Genomic DNA, 23,019 nt, shown 5'->3' with positions numbered 1-23,019 from the left:
AATACACACAGCTAACTACCATTTTGTCTCTTGTAACCTGTCTCTAATTCCACATCAAATTGTTTTATAAATATTGAAGATGTAAACACAGTACTTGGACTGATAAATGTGAACTGAGACTAAATCATGAAACTCAACTTTCTCATTCTCAACTTCGCATTTTAATTGGCATCAATCCAATCACAGTAAGTGGGAATGCTAAATAAAGAGGGTGCCATCACCAATCGTTCATTAGTTATGTCAGATTATGTATTTATTTATGGCTAGTGTTGGAGCAATTAAATATCTGAACAGCTAAACTACAGAGAATAACAATCCCTCTTTCATACTGTGAATATCAATCTCTATCTCTTTCTCTTTTTGTAACATCATTAAGTAGCCATAGGCCAGTCAGTCGGTTTTCAATCTTCTGCGTTTTGAGCCAGGGCTTTTAATGCTTTGGCCAGATATATTTGTCATCTACATCTACCTCACTATTTTCATGATGTTTAATTTTTTAATCAGACGTTTCCTGACATCTTGTGTGAGTATTTTACATGTTTTTATTTGATAATGGAGTGATAAAGCTCTGGAGCTCGTCATCTATCGTAATCAATGGATACACAGCCACAAGTAACTTTTTTAGCCTTTTTCAAATTCATTGAATCATATGATATACATGAGAAAGAAAGTGACACGAGTTATTTTCAGAGATATTTTAAAAATTTCAATTTAAACTACCTTTTTCATTGAATAAAAATATTTTACCTGAGACAACTGTTTTTTGACTAGCTGTATCAGTTCATTTCTTAGAATTGAAAAGATTTACTTAACAGTATTGTTTATTAAAATAACAGCATTTTTGTTTTACTTTACAACACGAGTTACGGACCAGTGAGTTCAAAGCTTGAGAGAAAAAAAGTCAAATTTTAATACTTCGAACGTCAACTTATCAGGTGTTGAGACCAATTTAATTGATTAAACAATGAGTGAGCTGTTGGGACAATAAGTCGTTGCATTACAATCAGTGGCAATGAGAGGTTATAATAAAAAACAAAACCCCTCTTGGAAGTTATGAGTAGTGATTTTTAGTAATTAAGTAATTTTCTACTTGTGTCGTTAAGACTATCATCTCCACGCGATCATTGCGTACACTACTATAGCAGTACCTCAAAAGAAAAGTATAATGTTATATTTAGTAGTATAGAATTTTTAAACCCCCATAATTTTTGTCACAGTATTATTCAAAACGTGTGAATAACATAAATAAATAAAAATTCCCTAATTGTTCCAACGTTTCTCAGTAGCCTATACATAGTTTTACAGAACAACTTTGTTCTTAGTTAATAGCAAAATATAAAATAACAACCACATTGAATATCAAACAAAATATAAAATAAACAACTAGACCATTGAAATAAGAACAAAGTATTGCAAAATTAAACCGAGCTCTTTGGTTTTAAAGCATATGTTTTACCAGAGAAAGTAGAGATTATGTATATCAGAATTTAAATATAACTTTCAAGTAGGCTATAATGAAATTCGAAATATAATTAAAATTAAATTAGGCACATAAGCACATTCACTTAAGCAAAGCTTGTAATTACATGAATCAATTATGCGATGGTCTTGCCCATTGGAATATAAAAAAAATTAACCGTCTCAATTACACAGTTACATAAAAGACAAATGTATTAAAAAAATTATAATAACAGTTCATATGAATAATAAATACTTCCACTCAATAAGGAGATTATTTTCAATTTACTTTTGTGGCTTTTCCACATTCCTTTACAGATTTATAATTAATCATGGTGTTTTTCAGAACTATGAGGTGATGGACTATTGGGAGGATGAGTGGGATGATGATTCAGAAGGGGGAGGGGGCCCACCTCCTGTCCCCCTACAGGACCGACCCCCCATGTTACCTGCCAAGTCTGGGAGTGTTGGTGATGACATGTCGTTAAGTAAGATCCAAAAGATACCTCAATTATTTATAGTGATCAATAGTCTCGATTACCCGACCGACCTTCAGTTATCCGACCTACCTTGTTATCCAACCCCCTGTACTTACTTACACATAATATATTGAGTCTAAAGGGTGCAGACACTATGTACACCAGAACGCTAACCACAACTAATAAGAACCACCTGTTGGAGAAAAAAGGTTATTGTATTTCAATTTTTAACAAAGCTATGTGCACTGAAATTCTAACCAGGATGTGCAGCTGAACAAAAAGCTGGAAATTGTACTAGAATTTTGATGAGAAGGAAAAAGTCAGCAAATTGTGATTTTTGTATAAAACTGGGTAATTTTGAATAATCGCCAGTAGCCTATGACCAAATACCATTGATTAACGGTGTTTTGGAGGTTCTCTTACAAGCTTGTCGTATACATGAATGTGATCGTGGTAGATAATCACTCATATTTCCTCAATGGTGGAAGACGATCACGATATAGCCGTAATCACCGGAGCAATAATATGTATGCAATGATGTAATTGATGTAATGGTTTATTGTACAAACTAACATTAGTTTGTAAAGTCAGTTGTTTCTTTTAGTGAATTGCACGAATACTTGTGTTTAATCATTTTAATGACCTTTTGTATGACATTTTACTGCATTTCTTGCTATTCTGAACAGTTTAGTAATCCAAACTGGGTCTGTTTCCTATTATTTTGGATCATCCTATTATGTGGTGTAGTTTCTAATTGTTTTAGTGCTATATAATGCAAATTTCAACAAAAAAAAATATGTATTATTTAATGCCTGTGGTGCAGCAGATGTTCGGATACGGTTCTGTACTCCAAGGAATTGGTCTCCTCTGATATTGAAAGTTTTGCTGTTATTTTTATGGATTGTCTTTTTGAGTCTCATGATGTTTTTACTTTTATCTATTAACATCAACATCTTTCATATTCAATTTGGCAATTCACTTATAATATCTGGTGTTCCAAGTATCATATACTGTTTTAAATCTGTTCACAGGTAAATCAACATTACCAAAAAGAAACTTAAATAGATTTTCCGTGTTTGTCAAATCTGGAGGAGAAAACTACATCCTAGGGACAGTAAAACTAAACGTCCCAGAGTCAGACAAAGTCCACATCCTCGAGGTTGAGCAAGGAGTTGTGATGTGGAATCCAATCCAAGACCCGTACCAAGTAATGGTGGCGTCTCCCAAGAAAGATAGTAAATTCAAAGGTCTCAAAAGCTTTATAGCTTACCAGCTAACTCCAACGGTAAGTAGTTGATCAACCCATTTGAAGATTTTTTTCTTTGAACTGTAAATCTAAGTACAGTAATATTAATATTATTGTTAATACCATAGGCCTATGTAGATTTTTTATACAACTGTCTTAGATTTTCATTTCATTAATCGAACAAACCATTCAAAAGTTACAGGCAAATTAATATATAAATTGTTAGCTTTCTGTAACCAATGTTTTATAGTTCAATTTAGTTTGGGATTTGATTGTGATGATACAGTAATTTCCCTCTTGTATGAATCTGTATGATTCAGACAGATATCTAAATATGACTCGCACACTTTGCTCATAGCCACAGTAACACGTCACAACCTATTCATCTAACTCTGCTCAATACATATTGAATTTTATTGATGATTGATGGTAGTACTGCACATAGAAAGTATGATTCTGAAACGTATCCAACATATTCTGTACTTTTGTTTCAACTCCCCGAGTTGTTCCAACAATAGGAAGTCTAATATGATCAAAAATTGGCCGATGGTTATGAGATTTCTGACTTCTGGAGCAGCCCAGGCCTTGAAGCACCACCTCGAATAGCTGCACGAACCACTGACAAGCTAGATCATGATGCGTAAAAATACAAGGCACTGATCAAGGTCACAAGGAGATTCAACAAACCATGTGTTGTGAGAACGAGGCTTAAGAGTGGGTGTTGGCTGGACGGGCTTGTTGTTTTTATTTAGCTGTACCCCAAAACCGGTGCTTTGTTACTTTTCTCTGAATGTATTCACCGAAAAAAGTTTTTAATAATTTCTTTCTTCACACAATGACAAAAGAATCTAATAAAAATAGGCACAATTAATTCACTGAACAATCTGCGAAGTTCAAATGGTTTACAACTGAGGAAAATATTCTTGAAATATAAATATGTGTACAACATTTTCCGCCATTTTATTCAATCCTGAAATGAAACATGTGTAACAATTAATAAATTAATTAATTGCATGAGTCTATATCGGAGTTATTAATGTTACAGTTCAATAATATTCAAGTATCTAGAAGATACAAGCATTTTGATTGGTTACACGAAAGGCTGGAAGAGAAGTTCAGTTTAATTCCAATACCACCATTACCAGATAAGCAGATTTCGGGTAAGTATTTGGTCTCTTATTTTTTTTCAGCAAGGATATACAGGGTGTCCCGTAAGTAAACAGCCAAACTCCGGGAAATGGTTCTATGGGTCAAGATAAAGACAAAATCAAGAATAAAATTTTTTACAAAATCGCTTCGTTAACCAGATATTTGCCATTTAGTTTTTTTCCAGTGTTGGGAAGTAGTGCGCTACAAGTAGCGACGCTACAGTAGCGCGCTACTTTTTTTGTAGCGTTAGCTGTAGCAACGCTACTTTTAAGATTTTGTAGTTTTAGCTGTAGCTAGCTACACTTTCAAAGTAGTTGTAGCGGAATTTTAGCTACTTTTCTCGCTACATTAACATTGATTGAGATAGTGATTTTTATCACAACCCTACGTGAAACAACCTCTATCAAACTGAGATTTTCAAGAAAATTAGGCCTACTTTCTTGGCTTTATACAGCTGGTCGCAGTCGTTTCATCTGAGTGTTATCCACATTTTTGGCTCTCATTTCCTTCATTTGCAACTCTATGATTACTGTCAGATAAAATAAATTCGCTAGATGCAGATGACATTTAAACGTTACCGGTGACTAGAGAAGCTATTGAATGCTTGCAAGGGATTGACGGAGAAATTATATAGTTATCAGTTTAATTTATTTAGTTATTTAGTTTCTTTATTAATCGATGGTTTCAACTTGGGTTTTAATGGAAACCATCCGTAAACCTTAAAGTAATGAGAAAGCTCTATCAACCTTTGCTTCAGCTGTTTATGGTGGTTCATGATCACAAGCCCTTCCTTGGTTGCATTACGAATTTTTCAAAGGTTTACTAAATTAACGAAGAGGAAATTACCTTATGAGATTTAAGATATGCCTGGACTACATAATAATTGTAACGAAAAAATCTCCATATAACATGAAACTTACAAAGAAAAAATAGCATAGTTTGCTCCTGCTAACACAGCTCTTGTCAAGGACTATTCCTAGGCTATGCTATTGGATTAATACGAATACAGAGTTCAATTAATAGGAATTAGCCAACAAGTTACAAAGCCAAATAGGCCTAAATGTTATTTTTACTTTACAATTTTCAACATGTTTAAATTAAAAAGCCTATTTCAGGATAAGTTGCTGAATACTGTTTTCTGCACCAACGTTTGTTGAAGCACAATTTGACCTATGCATAGTGACAAAGGACGATTTCTTGACATTGAAAAGTGTTATTCATAGAACTAGTAACATATCACTATGGTTAAAAGTGATAGCAATGTAGTTTTTAACATTAAAAATAAAGAAAGTCAATGAACTCCAATTTCAGTAGGCTCTGTAACACAAAAAAGTATTTTTAAATAATCGTTTTACAGTTTTATTGTTTTTAATAGTTGATAAAGAATTTATATTAAAGAAATAAAATGGGCTTTTAAAATATAGTTTGGTTTTATGTCCTTTGAACTTAATTTAAGATGCTTAAAAATAATGCAATATTTAAAAATAAGTACTAAATATGATGGAACACCCAACTAACTTATTTTTGTCGTGTTTTTGTAATGTTAGGTTTATGTAATTGCAATTAATTTACATTTACCTAATGTGCGTGGAATAAAAGTCATGTCTTAGGTAGGGGTGTGTGAGTACTCGAATCTTCGAGCTTTTCATTATTCGGCTCGGCTCGAGGCATTTTGAAAAAGCTCGAAGTTCGAGCCGAGCTTTTAATACTAAGTCAAAACACTTAATTTGGGTCATAATTGAAAACAATGTTATCACAATTCTACGTTGTTCACACATTCGAGGTTTGATAAGCACGAACCTCAGCTCAGTCAAGACGCAATGATTATCGATCGTAATTTTGAGGAGATAGGAAAGAGACAAACGACCACCTATCGCGTTGTCTTTCTAACAGCAATTCGTATCGTAATATGTGCAGATATAAAGTCAATGGTAATATACAACACAGTGCGAGTGCGTGATTGGCTTGTCGCTATGACGACACACGGGTGCCGTGACAACCTACAGTGCGCACTGAGCACTGCGACTGCGCCTTGTGTGGGAGGGGAGATTAAATCAACAAAAAATTTCAGGAATTCTATTTTGGGACGGATGGAAGATAAGGAAGAAACAAAAAGTAAGGAAGAAACAAAAAGTGGTCACGTGTGCAAATGTAGTGGGCGACACAATAAGGCTGTAAACGAGTATCGTCATGTCGTTGTTCCTTGTTTGTTTACTTTTTCAGATTCCTTATCAAACGCCCCTATCTGCTATCTCTCTTTCTCTCTCTCTCTCTCTAAAAATGTACTGATTAAACAGATTGTGGTTGAAGACTTTTCTACTTATAAGTTTCCCTGCAGTTATTTTAGTTCAATCAATCCTATAACCTTTCTAATGTTTATCAAAATAATTAATTATCTGTTTTGTATTTTATTTCCTTTAAACCAACCCCTATTTACCATATGTATTTTATAGAATAAAAAAATGTTTGTTTATAAAGTTTGACTGGCCACACAATTTTGTACCTTTTTTATTTTGTATAAAGTAACAGTTACCTTGATGATTATATGTATCAATAAGTGGTGCGTGCTGTAGTGAATGTTTTTTATTATCAAAATAAGTAATAAATTATTAATTTTTGATAATAATACATGGGTCATTGAATACCATAATGTGATGTAGTTTCCTATTTGTAACTTGTAAATAATAATAATTGATAGTTAATTCTGGAAAATTAAAAATAGTGATTGCATTCATAAACCTGTTGTCAAAACAGCAACACGGGTGTAAGGGTTTATTGTTTCATAGGGGTACAAAGGACGTGGGTGTTTCAAGGACAAAGTGTTGGGCCTCCCGGTTTAGGGGGGAGGGGTGGTGGTGAGACTGCAAGAAGGGGAGGAAACTGGTTTTGGCTATTTATTGATTAGTTCGCCGATCCTTCTAGATAACAAAATTGAGTGACAGTGTTAATTCATAGAGTTCTTTATTTCATTTCTTGTTTACTTTGTGTGTTATTCTATTAATTTTAGTGTTATGGTCTATTTCCTCCATATGTAAATTATATCTTTTTTAATATATAAGTTTACTTTTTACTTGTCTCTCCACCTTTTTGGATCCAAACCAACTATGTTCTTTTATGATTAATACGATTGATAAAACTAAAATATTTTGTGCATGGAAAACAACAAGAATAATCACGTGTTTTTAAATTTATTTTGTATTTATTTATACAAAATATAATTAAATATTCATAGTACTGTAGTTACAATATACATAATAATGTAATCGACTTGCTAGTTGTTTTGTCGTCATTTAAGGTCGCGTTGCTGTTCTGTTATGAAAGACAATCTGATTGTCTCAGTCTGCACTGCATATCTCGTCAGTCCTTCAATTATCCTTTTATTTCTTGCATCTTAATTTAGTTCGGTTCAGTTCTTATCGTGATTATCTACTACTAGCTGTTGTACCCGTGCTTTGCAACGGGATGAGGACACAAAATAGAAACATTTTAATCTTTACTTCTGTTGCATATAATAGTTACACATCCGCCAACGCTTTTAGGAACAAAATTCAACTTTTATGGCCTTAATAGAAACGTTTAAGTTATGACTTTTAAATCTGGTAAGTAGTGGATACCACCATTTTGGTTTTAATTAATTTTGAATCTTGTGTTGGCTGATATGAGAAAAACTGGCCAAATCTTTGAATAAAACTTTGACATACATGATTTACCTTCATCTCCCTTAGTTACATATTATCTTTTTATTTATTATTGACATTTTAAATTCCAATTTTGAAGTTGCAAAAATACTAATTATTAAATTTAAATGTTTTTTTTTTAATTTCACTCTTTTTCATAATAAATCACAAATGCTTCCATTTTCAGTTTCTTCTCTCACAATAAATCATTAGCAAAACTAAGTCAGCTGTTATCAACTTTAGAAATATTGCTGTGCCTTATCAATACGGTCTTTTGAAATATTAAAGAAACTATATCTATACTATAAAAAATGTTAAACAAATAATTTAGCATTAAAGACAGCAGAGAAAACTAATATGATTATCAAGGCATCAAGGACTAAAAAATGTAATAGCAAAAATATTAAAAATGTATATGTTTCATTGCATTTCTGATTCTACTCTACAAAAATATAAACATACAACTTAATATACAAACCAGTTATTTTAATCAGTTCCATTGTACATTGCCTTTACATTTTCCCACTTACCATTAAGTAAACATAGTAACAGATATTTCATTGATTTTAAAAACAAAAGAACACTGTGTGTACTGCTTAGTTTTATGATATTTTCCTTTGTTTAATTTAATCAGTGGTATTGAATGCAAAACACAAATAATAAATTTATCAAATAAAGTACGGGGTGACCCAAAAAAACAGGGACAATTTTAAAATGTTATTACTCAGCTGTTATAACAGATGGAGAGTTCGTTGTTGTGGCAAATGAATGTTTATTTGATGCCATTTGGTGTATAGTTACCATGGATCATCAATGGTTACCTCAACATCTTCCTTTTGCCATAGAGAATTTTTTCAAGTAATGTGTCCACCATTTCTACTCAGTTTTGTGTTCACTTCAATGTTGGGAGTAATGGTGACACCCCAAACAAAAAAAAAACTAGGTACTCAAAGATGGGTAAGCAATTTCCTGAGCACGGCTTCTGTACTCAAAATTAAACCTATGCAAATTTAAATTTAAATGCAATGTTCTGCAAACGGATGACTTAGGACGCTCGACGCAATTTAGGACACGCAGCACACTTTTGCGAACCATTTCCAATGTTTTCCGGCGTTCGATCAGTTCGAGGTCTCCCACTAGGTTTGACTTTGAGTGCAGAAGCCGTGTTCAGGAAATTGCTTACCCATCTTTGTGTAGTTTTTCCGTGTGGGGTTGCACCATTATACGGCCAACGTTGAAATGAACACGAAATTGATGTTAAGAAGTTAAAATTAAAAGTATCTAGGACAAAGAAAGGCACAATGTTGCGGTAACCGTTGATGATCCATAGTGATTATACACTAAATGGCATCAAATAAAGATTCATTTAACGCATCAATTAACTCTCCAGCCTTTATAACAGCTGAGTAATAACATTTTAAAATTGTCGCTGTTTTTTGGGACACCCTTTAAATGTGAAGTGAAAGCTATGTTAAGATAAAATAAGAGTATTTTGTATTACCATTTGATAATTAAATATAGTTACACACATACAACAGATTATTGACAGTTATCGATGATATTCTTTAGTTTAATTTAAGCATGGGTTTAGCAAAACACAATAACTTAACTTACCTAAATATACATATAAAAAACAACGTGATGTGCAAGTTATGTTAAGTTAATCTAACACATGTTTAGCAGTTCAAATTTATTTAAAGTAGCCTCCAAATTCATACAAAACATCTATACATTGTAATTTTCATACTGTTTCCATGAAAACATATCAATAATATTATTTTCATAACTTAGACGCTTTAAAAAATCCAAAGCAGAGCCGGAGTTGATACAGCAACGGTTATAGAATCTTTTTTTCTATAATCATTGACATAGTTTTAGAATAAACAATAAATAATTCATGATAAAACTTTAGATTAAAATAAACCTACCTCATAGTTATGGAAAATATTATATTTCATTTCTTTGTATCAGCTGTCTGAAATTGTGAAATATGCAATTTAGCAGTTCTTCTTGTTTACATTTAAATGTCAAACCAAATGTAAACAAACATTGTTAGTGTTCTCATCGCAGCCATGGGGACCGATCAATATTTACTTTTAAAATCTTCACCTCAGAACTTTTAAAGCCAAAGGGGCAAAGCCTATGGTCAGTATGAAAATGTGAATAGTCCTATAATGGTCCTTGGTATGGTAGCTATATTTTTGTAAAATTTAAGCCCAGTTAGTTCAGGAGTTTTTGCACCTATTAGTAACACACATACAGACAGACACCATTAGATTTTTATATAATAGTATAGATTTGATGTCTTGACAATTTTCAATGTTTTTAAAAATATTAAAATAACATTGTGTTTATTTAAAAATTGACTGAACATTATTATTATGCACTTTTTTAAGAAAAAAAGTTCAATAATTTAGATAAGGTGACGCTAGAAAAAGCTCGGCTCGAAAAAGCTCGGCTCAAAAAAGCTCGAGCTCAAAAATTTTTGAAAAAGCTCGGCTTGGCTCGGCTCGAGGTTGAAAATCACTATTCGCACACCCCTAGTCTTAGGAAAAGTAGCTAAAATTCGTAGGGATGGACGAGATTGGATTTTTAGTTCGAGACGAGACGAGACGAGATTTTTTATTTCTCATAAAATTTTGAGACGAGATCGAGACGAGATTTCTCTTCTCATACACAACGAGAAATGCACGTTCGAAATTTTTACTTATTTTGTAACATTGTTAGATGACTGTTTAAATACTAAAATAATGATAATAGGCAAGAATATTTACAATCTTTCATTAAATAACATCAGCATAACATTTTTTTATTAATCACGCCTAACTTATTAAAAATGCCTACGATTAGGAAACATGGTGATATCAGTTAGGATAGAGTTCAACTTATCCTAAAATAAAATAAATCATAAAATAAAAGCAATATTAATTTTTATAAAATAGTTACTTGTTTTGACTTTTTTTATAGTAATAAAACATTCCTCATACTGCTTACACTTAACAAAACTTCTCAAATGTTATTAAAGTAATATTATTAAAATAATGAAAGTAATATTTATATTAAAAGAATTAAAGTAATATTTACATTAAAAGAATTAATTAAATAATAACGCCTTCGAAAAGGAAACGCAACTACAACACGCTCCTGTATTGCGGGTATTGCATTGACTTTCTGCAGGCGTTTTTAATTTTTTTTTTTTTTTTTTTTTTTTTTATTCTCGTCTCGATAAAAATCTCGGCCAAAAAGTAATCTCGTCTCGTGTAACGAGATAGAAAATTTCCCGAAAATTTCCCGAAATTTCGAGACTTGACCATCCCTATAAAATTGTAGCTATAGCTACATTTCATTGTAGCTGTAGTTGTAGCTAGCTACTTTTTCGGAACTGTAGCTGTAGCTGTAGCTAAGCTACTTTTTTGGAAATGTAGCAGTAGTTGTAGCTACATTTTAAAAGTAGCTTCCCCAACACTGGAACATTTTTATCTTTAAAGTTTTTAAACCGATAATTTTGAAACTTGAGATGAATGTTAAGGTAATAGAGACCCAAATTATAAAAAAAGTTCACTTGATTCATCTCAAAATTTCAAAATGGCGGCCACTTTAATTTTTTTACTTAAATTTTTAGAAAATGGCTGCTTTTATTAAAAAATGACAAGAACACTTTTATTTGGCATTTTAATTCCCTATCAAACCATACCAAGTTCAAAAAGATCAAATAATAAATAGCTGAAATATTAAGATTTTTAGTTTTAAAATGGGGCAAACCTGACCAGCTTAGCCTTTTTCTACCCCATTTTACAACTAAAAGTCGTAATATTTCAGCTATTTATTATTCAATCTTTTTTTAACTTGGTATCGTTTGATAGGGAATTAAAAATGCCAAATAAAAGTTTTCTTGTTATTTCTTCATAAAATCAGCCATTCTTTTGTAATTTTTGTAAAATGGCAAATATCTGGTTAACGAAGCGATTTGGAAAAAATGTTATTATCGATTTTCTCCTTATTTTGACCCATAGAACCATTTCCCGGAGTTTGGCTGTGTACTTACGGGACACCCTGTATAAGAAAACACCTCTTTTTTCCCCAAGTCATAGACAATAGTTTCCTAGTTAACCGTTTATCATTATTTTATCTAATACCCCTTGGTCTTCTTGTTTGTACAAAATCAGTCATAGGGTTTTTTTTCACTTTTGTACTTTTTAGAACAAGGAGTATCCCTTTAGTTAATATGTTTTCATATAATTCAAGGGTCCATATAAAGTATAAGGTTTTATATTTTCATTAGTAGTGCTCACTAAAATCTTAAGATGGCATTATAACTGATACTAATAGTCATATAATATTGAGTCTTGTCAGTTAAGTACATTTATGTGCCTTAAACGAAGATTCTGTTTTTGAAACTTCTTGTATTAAAATTGTTACTTTAAATATTATGTTTCTATTTATACAGAACTACGGACCTAATTAGAAAGTTGGAAGGCTTATTAAAACATCTTATTAAAGATACATGTACTAAAAATGTATATACAGGTTGTCCCTGTATAGCAGCTGACTTTAATGTTCATGTTCTGGAATCTTGCAGCCATCCACAGCAAAAGTTAAGGGTTAATTTTTATTTTGGAACAATATGGTTGGAGCAATAATTTGCTCCTCTCCAAAAAGAATTATTCATTTCACAAAATCTTGCATTGATAAAATTTTATCACAGAAAATTAATCATCGTCAGTCTTGGTACAACAATGAATGCATTTGGTATCTCTGATAGAGCATTATTTTTAAATAAAAATTTGTATTTTTATGCCTTATATATTTTTTTTATATTTTATATTTTTATGCCTTGTACAGAGTTTAGTTTTCCTTGTTTAACCCATTAAACATTTAAGGTGAATTATTCATGCTTTTACCTACCTCTATATATTTGTTCGTTAGCCTGATAAATCAATTGAAACTCATCCAATATTGATGAAATTGTGTACAAACGTGTAAACCTACGTTTCTTCAAACCGGATTAAACTAGTGTGATTGGACATAGAAAACAGAGCTTGATCCGGTTTTATGGAGTAAAAATTTCGGTTTTCCCATGTTCGACCCTCAAAACATAAAAATTTTGCATTTTACTCGTAAACAATTTTGTATAATTAAAAAGAAAAATATTAAGTAGGTATATTGAAGAATTGTACGCCTAATGATTACTTTAAAAAATTAAAAAAACTAAATTCTAAATTTCCAAAGTAATTTTTATGGAGAATGAATACTGTTGTACATGTTTATGGATATATTTTCATCAACATTTTTTATTTAGTAGGACTAAGCTATTAAAATTTCACTGAAGAACTGTATTACTTTCCCTGCAGCGGCAAACCTAAGTTCCAGTTAAACCTAATGTTAACAGTGGATAACATTTAAATTCTTCATTTAATTAAATTAATTAATTAAATTTAAACATAGTAAATTCTTCTCTCATTTCAGGCATTTTTCCTAATAAACTCAAAATAGCCAAAATTATTCCAGTTTTCAAAAAAGGGGAACCAAACGATGTTTCCTGTTACCGACCAATTTCACTTCTTCCAGTTTTTTCAAAAATCTTAGAAAAAGTTGTTTTTATACAATTGATGGATTTTTTAAATGAACATAACTTAATGGATTCAGAACAACATGGATTTCAAGCAGGCAAATCGACAGTCACTGCAGTTATTGAATTTATTGAAAGTATAATAAATGCAGTGGATAAGAGAGAAAAAGTAATTGGCATTTTTCTTGATTTAACAAGGGCATTTGATAGTGTATCGCATGAAAATCTTATCGACACTTTATCAAAATTAGGTATTCATGACAAAGAATTAAATTGGTTTAGATCCTACCTATTTCTTAGGCAACAATATGTTGAGATAGAACATTATAAATCAGATTTCTCAAGTAAATATAATTACATCCAAAAGTTTAATTCACAGATGCAGGGGGTCCGCCATGGAGTTCCGCAGGGGTCAGTGTTGGGGCCCCTCTTGTTCCTAATATACTTGAGGGGTCTGCCGGACTTGATGCCTGTGGGCGGGGCGGCCTGTTTGTATGCTGACGATACTAATATTACCATTTGTGGAAATTCAAAAGAAAGTATTGAGGCATCATCATTGGTCAGTCTCTCCATCATAAAAAAATTCTTAGATAGCAAAAACCTTCTTTTAAACCCTGAAAAATCTAATTTTGTATCATTTTCTACAAAACAAAACAAAAACAAATTAAATCCAGACATAATCTTAGAAGATTATAAATTACAACAGGTAGAACATACAAAATTTCTAGGTTTAATAATTGATAAAAATCTAGCCTGAGACAAACATGTTGATCATGTTATCAAAAAAATGTCTTCAGGAGTATCTCCTTTAAGACAAATGTATAAAGTTTGCAGCTTAAAAACATTAATATCAATATATTATGCCTTAGTTCATTCTAATTTAGCTTATGGAATCAGTATATATGGAGCAACAGGGTGGGGCAGAGTGGACTCCCTGATTTGTTTGGTTAACTGTATAAAAACCATACAAGATTATTACAAAAGCTTTTTATTTCTGAAATCTAAATACAATGCCATTTATTTTTCATTAAATTTTAAAAATGATATCGTCCAGGTGAAGACCTTGACAAGCGATGCACATATTCAGCCGTTCAATGAAATTTTCAAAAACTCTACGCAGCATATCTGGCATTATTCCAGTGATAACATCAACAATTGCTACCAAGGTCCTTGGTCGAACTTTGTAAACCTCAGTTGCAGATTCGGTCGCCCGTACACTTGTAATCCATTTCCTTAAGGTTTTAGCATCGGGAACACTATCATGACAATTCAAACCAAACCGTCTACGAAATGCACGCTGGGTCGCCACCACACTATCCTTATTTTTAAAGAACGTTTCGACTACAAAACCATGATGCTCGCCAGTTTACGGCATGGTGACTACTAACAATGGCGTCTTTTCCCCCGCCACATGAAACCTCTCCCACTCAGCTAACTCGCACGCATGCTCTTCAGCGACTGATTGAAACTAGGGAGTCCACTCTGCCCCACCCTGTACATCAAAAAACTTAAAACGGATTTTATCGTACCAGAAAAGGGCAATTAGGGCAATGTTTAATTTGAAAAGGAAAGATTCGGTAAAACATATTTTTACCGATCTTGGAATACTAACTGTTCATGGACTATATATCTTGGAAACTATTATTTATGCAAAAAATATTACAAAAACTCAGGTATCAAACAAAATTAGTCATAATTATAACACTAGTTCTCAATCTCAAATTGATAGACACAATCTAGAATTTTATAAAAAGAAAACAAAATTCACAGGAAATAAATTTATGTCCCATCTTCCAAAAATACTTCTAACTGAAAATGATACAAAAAAGTTTAAAAATTGTCTGAAACAGTATTTGATTAAAATTGCCCCTTATTCTCTTGAAGAGTTTTGGGAGAACAAATAAAATAAATATTCTGTCTTATTATTAGTTCTTAAATGTAAAACATTTTATTTTGTAAGATCTGACTCTATTCCTGTACAATTGTACTTAAATGAATAAAGGATATTTTGATTTGATTTGATTTCAACATTATGTCAAACAGGGGATAAATGTTCCATTTTCAGGAAATAATTGAGTGAAAATCCAATCAGGCAAATAAATCCACTTAGTCTGCAGGTTTGCTGCAGCAGGTGTATTTCAAAAATACACTTAAGTTACGCCCTGATTTAATAATAATGATATAGTGATATAGCCTATCCTCTTGATTTTTGAAGGTCGTTACGAGGGACAGTTTATCGAGCGCCGCAAAAACCAGCTGCAAGCATTTGTGGACTGTGTATGTCGGCATCCAATCCTCTCAAGGTGTGCTGTCTGGGAACACTTCATCACTTGTACGGATGAGAAGAAGTGGAAACCTGGAAAGAGGAAAGCTGAGAAAGATGAGCTGGTTGGCGCCAACTACTTCTTAGCACTTCAGGCTCCTGAAAAACCTATCAACATGTACCAGCTGTAAGTTCTAGTGATTGACTGCATTATAGTCAAAATCAAAGTAACTACTTGATCCAGAAAATGTCAAGTATAAAACCGAATCCTTGGAAAAGATTTACGGTCCAAGTTGGTGTAATTTACAATTCCCAACATTATTAGATAGGGGATTTATCTTAAATTTGTTTTCAAACCGCAAGTGCAGGCACAAGGAGATTACTTCCAGCATCAAATGCCATACCAAAGATATGCCAAAAACCTCAGTAAAGTGTTAACAAATTATATTCAATGTTAACACCAATTATATGAGTGATTTAACCAAAAGTAGCATGTTTTTAGTTGGTTATAAAAATATTTTACATGTTTCACAATATATGAAACAGTACTATCTTTAGTGAAATTACAACTCTTACCTGTAGAGTTCATCTGCTTAACCAAAGCTTAACTCAAGACTTACAATAATTTTCAGAAAGGTAGAAATTAGTGATGGGCGGATCCAAGTAAATGTCGGCACCGAATCCGGATCTTGAAAAATTCTGATCCGGATCCAGATGTGTACTGTCATAAGGGTGGGTTTAAGTAAAAAATTTAATATTTACAGAAAATTTTTGAAAATCATAAAATGAAACTTTGTGCTAAGTTTGCACGACCACCAAAAGGGTAACTCTGTAACTCTGTATATTTATTTAGACAAAGATTAAATGGGGGGGGGGGGGTTCTTAACTTTTTATTTACCCTGTATGGACATAGATAGTCTTGTATGTATATGGATATGGATTTAATGAGGAAAATTTTAACAAATTCAAAAAACAACATAAAAGATTTCTGATTGACCATGAATTTTATAATTTAGAAGAACTTTTAAAAACATAACTTAAAACTTAAAAGATAGTTTGTTTTAAATTTTTTTTGTTGAAGTTTGTATACATTGTCAACCTATCTTGTAAACCACTGTTTATGGAATCAATGTATATTGTGTTTATGACAACTAAACTACCGTATATCTCCAAAAAGACTGTCGCTCAGAGGGGTTTTAAAGAAGGTTTGATGCTTTTACATTTTAGCTCTCAGGGTTAATCTATATACATATTTCGAATTTTGTTAGACTGTCGTCATTTACCCCCAGACGAGTATGTTGAAAATTTATGTAATCCTATATTAATAGGCAAGCATGTTTCTTTAAAACCTTTTTTCTCAGCTCGTGTGCATCGCAGGGAAAGACTACGCATACTGTTAGAAAGATATTTTCCTGTAGATGTGCCTTCATAAATTAAAATAGGCTCAAAAATAAGCAAAAATTACAAAAATTAAATTAAAAAATTAAATTAAATTATTTTTAAATTACAAAATTAATTTAAAATTTCAAAAAAATTAACATGTCTTGTTGCAATGCTGGTGATGGTGACAAAATAACAACAAAATACGAGGGCTATCCAGAAAGTAAAGAACGTTTCGTTATGACGCCGCTAGGCGCGCGCCGATCTCGTACATTTTGGTGCGTGCGTACTCGGCAACTCAGCCGGCATCCAGGGATAGCGCTGGGTTCACAACGATATGGTAGGCATACGGTTAAGTATCGATCGACGTAGTCTGAAAAGAACTACTATCGAATATCGTAAATCGATTGGCTTCCATAGCGCCACCCAACCAAAATTCCATAGCGAGCGCCAAATAGTTTATTTAATTATGTTATTTAATTTATTCCAACTTTGTTCCTTTTGATCAGTTTCATGGTGCATGGTGCATTATTATGGAGGAAGTATGCAAAGGACATCTAAACGCTTTTAAAAGTAAGGGGGCGGTAATTTATCTGGCGTTAATGCGTAAGTTACTGGAATATTAAATTTATCGTCTAAATAATGGAATACATAAAATTGTGTAAATAATTGAAAGTACGTTCAATATTAAGTGAAATTGCAGTAAATATTCTTGTATATGTTAGTTTTATTATCAGACTCAAAAATAACAATCACGCATTCATGTACAATTTGTATGTTTTGAATAAAGATTTATATGATTTGTTTTTATAGTCTTGTGGACACAGATTAGTCTTGTATATGGATTTATTTTAATTATTTAACCATTAATTTTACTGGTTAGCATCACTATGACAAAAACCGGTTCTTATGTATGAATTAATTGTACTTTAATAAGATTGTATGTTCATAAAAAATAACCAGCCCAAGATCCAGATTTTTTTTAATTCGATCGGGCGTCGGTTCCAGCGAACATAGAATAAAAATAGAAGGGACATGCCCTATTATACAACCATTACTAGGATTGTCGCCAGTTCCGCCATCTTTGTGGCGGCATGAAGTTGAAATTAGCGCTCAGAAACGGAGAATTTTGTGGTGTGTGCTTTTCATTAACACTGCTTTTTGACATACTTAGATAAGATAAAAATTTGAAACTCAACACAATTAAACTATATTAATTGTGGATGCTAATGGTGTAGTTAAAAGTATTAATTTTAACTTCAATGTAATCTTTAATACCTAATTGAAGTTGACTGTTTGCAGTAATTTTTAAATCGTGTCATGAAAAAATTACTCAGGCCTGGAAAGTTTTGTATGTGGAAAAGTTTGAGAGCATGAGTTAAACCTCAACATATATTTTTTGGGGAATTTTACGATCTTTGGTAATCAAAATAAATTAAGTTGAAGAGGGAGTAAAATCCGTCCTGCGGTGCGGCGAGGACCAGGTGATGAGCGCTGCCACTGCAACCAGGTCCTTGCATAAATAAATACAAACTAAATATACATAAATAAAATAAAAAGTATAATAATAAACATAAACTAAATAAACATAAATTTCCATGTGATACAGGCACGTGAATCGTAAATTGAGTATTGCAACTTCATGCATAAACATGAGATCATGAAAATACAAAGTTTTTGTCGTTACCGACTTGTATTTATTTTTAAATAATGGTTTATTACTGTATTGCGTAGCATATTTTAGAAGCTTGAAAAATATATTACCTTTATACACAAACTTTCAGCCTTACTATTATACCGATTAACACCTCTCTTCTTTTAGTTTCCTTTATTTTAGATATTAATAAACAATACGTCAGAGTAATAAATAGATACGGTCGTAACTGTATCTATTTAACAACCAATATTTTATTAACACAATATTGTAAGATTTTTGCAAAATTACAGAGCGAGTGTAGATATTTTAAAAACTAAATAAAGAAAATACATAACAGCTTATATAAGCTGACGGTCTCATTGACCTAAAAATCTTATGTTTTTGCGAAGGTGATTTCTAATTTTTGTTACATGCAAAGAATCATGGTAAAGCTTTGAATGGCGGTGCAATCTTACAGTGAAGTATCTTTTACAAACAGATTTTATTAAAATAAGTATATGGCTATGCTCAGATTCCATTTTAAAACAGTGCTCTCCTGTTTTGAGGCAAGACGTAGAACATATAACAAGCAGGGTGTGTGCGACTATGCCAACGAATATGGTGTGCGAGTGTGCGATGCAATACTGGCTGACTGATTGGAATGGGCGAGGTGAGCGCGCACCACTACAGTGACTCATCCGCAGCAGACGCCACCGGCTAAATAAAAAATAAATGTAAATATGTAAATAAATAAATGTAGTGTCGGCTATAAAAGTGGCGATAGCTTTCGTCTCGAGTGGCCCTTCTATTTTTATTCTGTGTTCGCTGGTCGGTTCTAGCACAGATCCGGCGGATCCGGTAGTCCGATATCCGGATCAGACCATCATTTGTAGAAATACATAATCATGTTCTTGGAATGAATAAGGTAAGCTACTTTCCAGCATTGCTCTACTGATCTAGCAAAATAATTTACAAAAATCACTTTGCCGGAAGTAACTTCTAAGATGCAAATCATGTAGGATTAAACTGTGGGTCTTTAGTCTCTGAGGCTTGTGTTCAATTCTTACTAAAATGGTTTTCCTATAAAATGTCATAACCAAACGATTCAGAATCCACCTTTAGATGTATTTGTGCCTAAAAGGAAAGAGGTTGGGTCTTTTTGCAAATAAATAGCTTGTGTTTGAGAGATAATAGCGATAATAGGTCCAATCTATGTTTAATTAATTCAATCTTAGAAAGTCCAAATCTTGGAAATGAAACTAGTCGAATCCCTAGATCCATTAAAGATTAGTATTTCTGTTAGTGTATCTAGAATTTGTCCAAGGCTTTAGACAATGTTAGGGCCAGCGCGCACAATCCCGACCACGACCACAACTCCGACTGGTCGGATACCACCAGTTTTATAATAGGAATAAATGGAACAGTGCGCACTGGTCGACTGGTTGGACCCTGGTGGCACGACCAAAGTTTTCCAGTTTGGTTGGGCCCGACCCGCTGGTCGTTGCAGCCAAAAATAGCACACAATGTAATGGGACGACGCGCACTACTCCCGACTTGCCTCCGACCCGACCAGTACACCACTCATATACACTGTTTTTCTTCACTTCCTATACACTGTCTCTATGAAGTGTCTATGTAAGTCATCAAAGCTTTTATCAGACATTCTTGTGTAATTAAAAAACCTGTCTTCATATTGATATAGCTCTTCATGAAATGTTGCAAACTGCCTTTTTGTAGACCTGACAATTAACATTTTATGTACCCAGTATCGTTTCTTCTTCTGCTTAAACGTACCTACGATACAAATGCACCCCAGCAGCTACTTCTTCAACGTCCATATTCACTGAAGTTTGTAAAACATTCGTTGCCTTGGTCGGGTCCTGCTCTGGTCACTTGGTGAACGACAACGACTGGTCGGGCATTTGGTCGTGGTCGTGGCCGTAGTCGGGATAGTGCGCTCCGGTTCTTAGATATGATGTTTTGTTGAAAAAGCTGGAATGTTATGGTATGAGTAGGGAGGTTGTCCTGTGGTTTGGCAACTATCTCCAAAATAGGTTTCAAAAAGTAATGATTTATACCTTGAATGGAAACTCGTTTTTTTTTTTCTGATTTGAATAAAGTACACTTGGGAGTTCCTCAAGGCTCAAAGTTAGGGCCATTCTTGTTCATAGTTTATGTCAACGATTTGTTTTCAAATGTAAATTCAGATTTAATTTTATTTGCAGATGACACAACAGCAATAGTCAAAGGTAAAGACAAAAATGAATTGGCACTTAATATCTCTTCCTCTGTTCAAAACATCAGTTTCTGGTTGAGCAAGAACGGTCTAAGCTTAAATCATGCCATGACTAAAATATTAGAATTTTCGGCCTCCTCAAACAGGTCCAAAGAATTAATTTTTGCAGTTCCCAACACCAACATTGACCTTCCTGTCTGTAAATCAGTAGATTTTCTGGGACTTACAGTTCAAGATCATTTAAAATGGAATAACCACTGTGACCATTTATATGCTAAACTAGATAAAGCTATATTTAATCTCCGAATTATAAGAAGAATTTGCGATGACAGTGATGTTAGTATACCATGGTTATTTCTTATCAATTATGTCTTACAGTTTGTTGTGCTGGGCAAATTCACCTTCTAGCAAATATATCTTTAAACAACAAAAAAAGGCCATCAGAGTCATTGCTGGCATCAGCTCAAGAAAATCATGTAGATCCAGTTTTAAAAAAATCAAACTTTTGACCCTTCCTGCTCTTTATATTTTACACTTGGCACTTTACATTAAAAAAAACCTTTATTTATTTGAAAACTGTAAAAAAAAGCTCATAATTATGAATCTAGACACAAACAACTTTTGAAAATTCCAAGCCACAGATAAGCTTTGTTTCACAATAGGCCTTATTATCAATGTATACAAGTCTACAACAAATTGTCCTTTTATTTCACAGACCAGTCTTTGAACTTAAATAATTTTAAAAAGAAACTTTCAGAAAAACTGATTGCACTTTGTCTTTATGATATGAATTCATTTTTAATGAATGATTTTTTTTGAATGATTTGATTTGTATGTCCTCAGTTAATTGAGTTGGCAATTGGAATACAAGTATATTGTGGAATTTCTAACCAAACTTTGCATGTTTGACTGAGAAATAAGAAAAATACAATAGTCTATATTGCTGAGATAACCTAACAGCTATTGGTCCATATTTTGCAAAACTTGCAAATTTAACTTTCCAAACGTCAAAAAATAAAAACTAAGAAACATGATGATAAGTGATAAAATTAATGACGTAATTGTAATCAATATCCTGTTTTCTACGTCCGACTATATCATGTGTAAGAATTGTTTATCAATTATGAGTAATCAGCAATACAAGTTAACTCGTAGTATGATAAGTCTTTGCTTTTTCAGTGATCAGGAAACTGAGAACTGCTCAAAGTTCATCCACAGTTTAGACCTGTCAGTGAAGAACCTAATGGCTTGCTCAGTAGACCAGACTAAGAAACACCAAGGTCCCTACCAGAGAGAGTTTCACAAAATAGGAGAATCCTTCTGTAACTTGGCGACTTCGCTTCATATGGAAGAAGGAAATGGTCAGTATATCTTGCTACGTTATCTACCATCTAACTAACCACTTTGGTTTGGAAATTTGATGCTTTAGTTCGAGAGCTTACTCCCTGACTCAGCCGTTTACTTTTTCATTGGTCAGTTTTAAGTTCAATTTCATTTAAGTTTTAACCCTTATAACCTAAAATAAAATTTAAATATTGGAACAAAATATAAATCAATCAAACAATCTTTATTCACGTGTACTTTGAGTAAATTATTGTGTCAAGACTTAACCTAGTTATTATGTCCTTAGAGTTACAATTTGTAGTGTAACTCGCTGGAATACACAGTGTCTAAGGAAAGCATTGGTGGCAGTTCATTGTTCATTCCTCAATTACCAGGCAGCAGATTCAATATTATTTCTTTACACTTAACTACTATTTCTTGTGGAATTTCATAATATTCTCTATCATAAATTAACACAATACTCTACACAATGGCAGTTGTTAACACGTTGAGTGCTGGCTACATCTGTTGATGTAGCCGCGTCACAGGCGCTCCTATCGGCTTACATCTATAAATGTAGTCGCACCACTCCCACTACCAATT

The 23,019-nt window shown here is 32.8% G+C and overlaps 1 protein-coding gene across 1 annotated transcript in view; it reads left to right on the top strand.

Annotated features, from left to right (window-relative positions):
• Window positions 1–23,019, top strand: part of LOC128998169 (sorting nexin lst-4) — a 45,961-nt gene that overhangs the window by 12,935 nt on the left and 10,007 nt on the right. Inside the window, exons 4-8 of the mRNA XM_054424182.1 lie at window positions 1,805–1,946; window positions 2,969–3,222; window positions 4,229–4,343; window positions 15,794–16,028; window positions 22,273–22,454. Of these exons, the coding sequence (XP_054280157.1) occupies window positions 1,805–1,946; window positions 2,969–3,222; window positions 4,229–4,343; window positions 15,794–16,028; window positions 22,273–22,454 (928 nt within the window). The remainder of the gene's footprint in view (window positions 1–1,804; window positions 1,947–2,968; window positions 3,223–4,228; window positions 4,344–15,793; window positions 16,029–22,272; window positions 22,455–23,019) is intronic.

This window comes from Macrosteles quadrilineatus, unplaced genomic scaffold, assembly GCF_028750875.1.
Source record: "Macrosteles quadrilineatus isolate MER2022 unplaced genomic scaffold, UCM_ALF_1.0 Scaffold_7__1_contigs__length_78375512, whole genome shotgun sequence".
Lineage (NCBI taxonomy): Eukaryota > Metazoa > Arthropoda > Insecta > Hemiptera > Cicadellidae > Macrosteles > Macrosteles quadrilineatus.
This window is presented reverse-complemented; position numbering and strand designations above follow the sequence as displayed.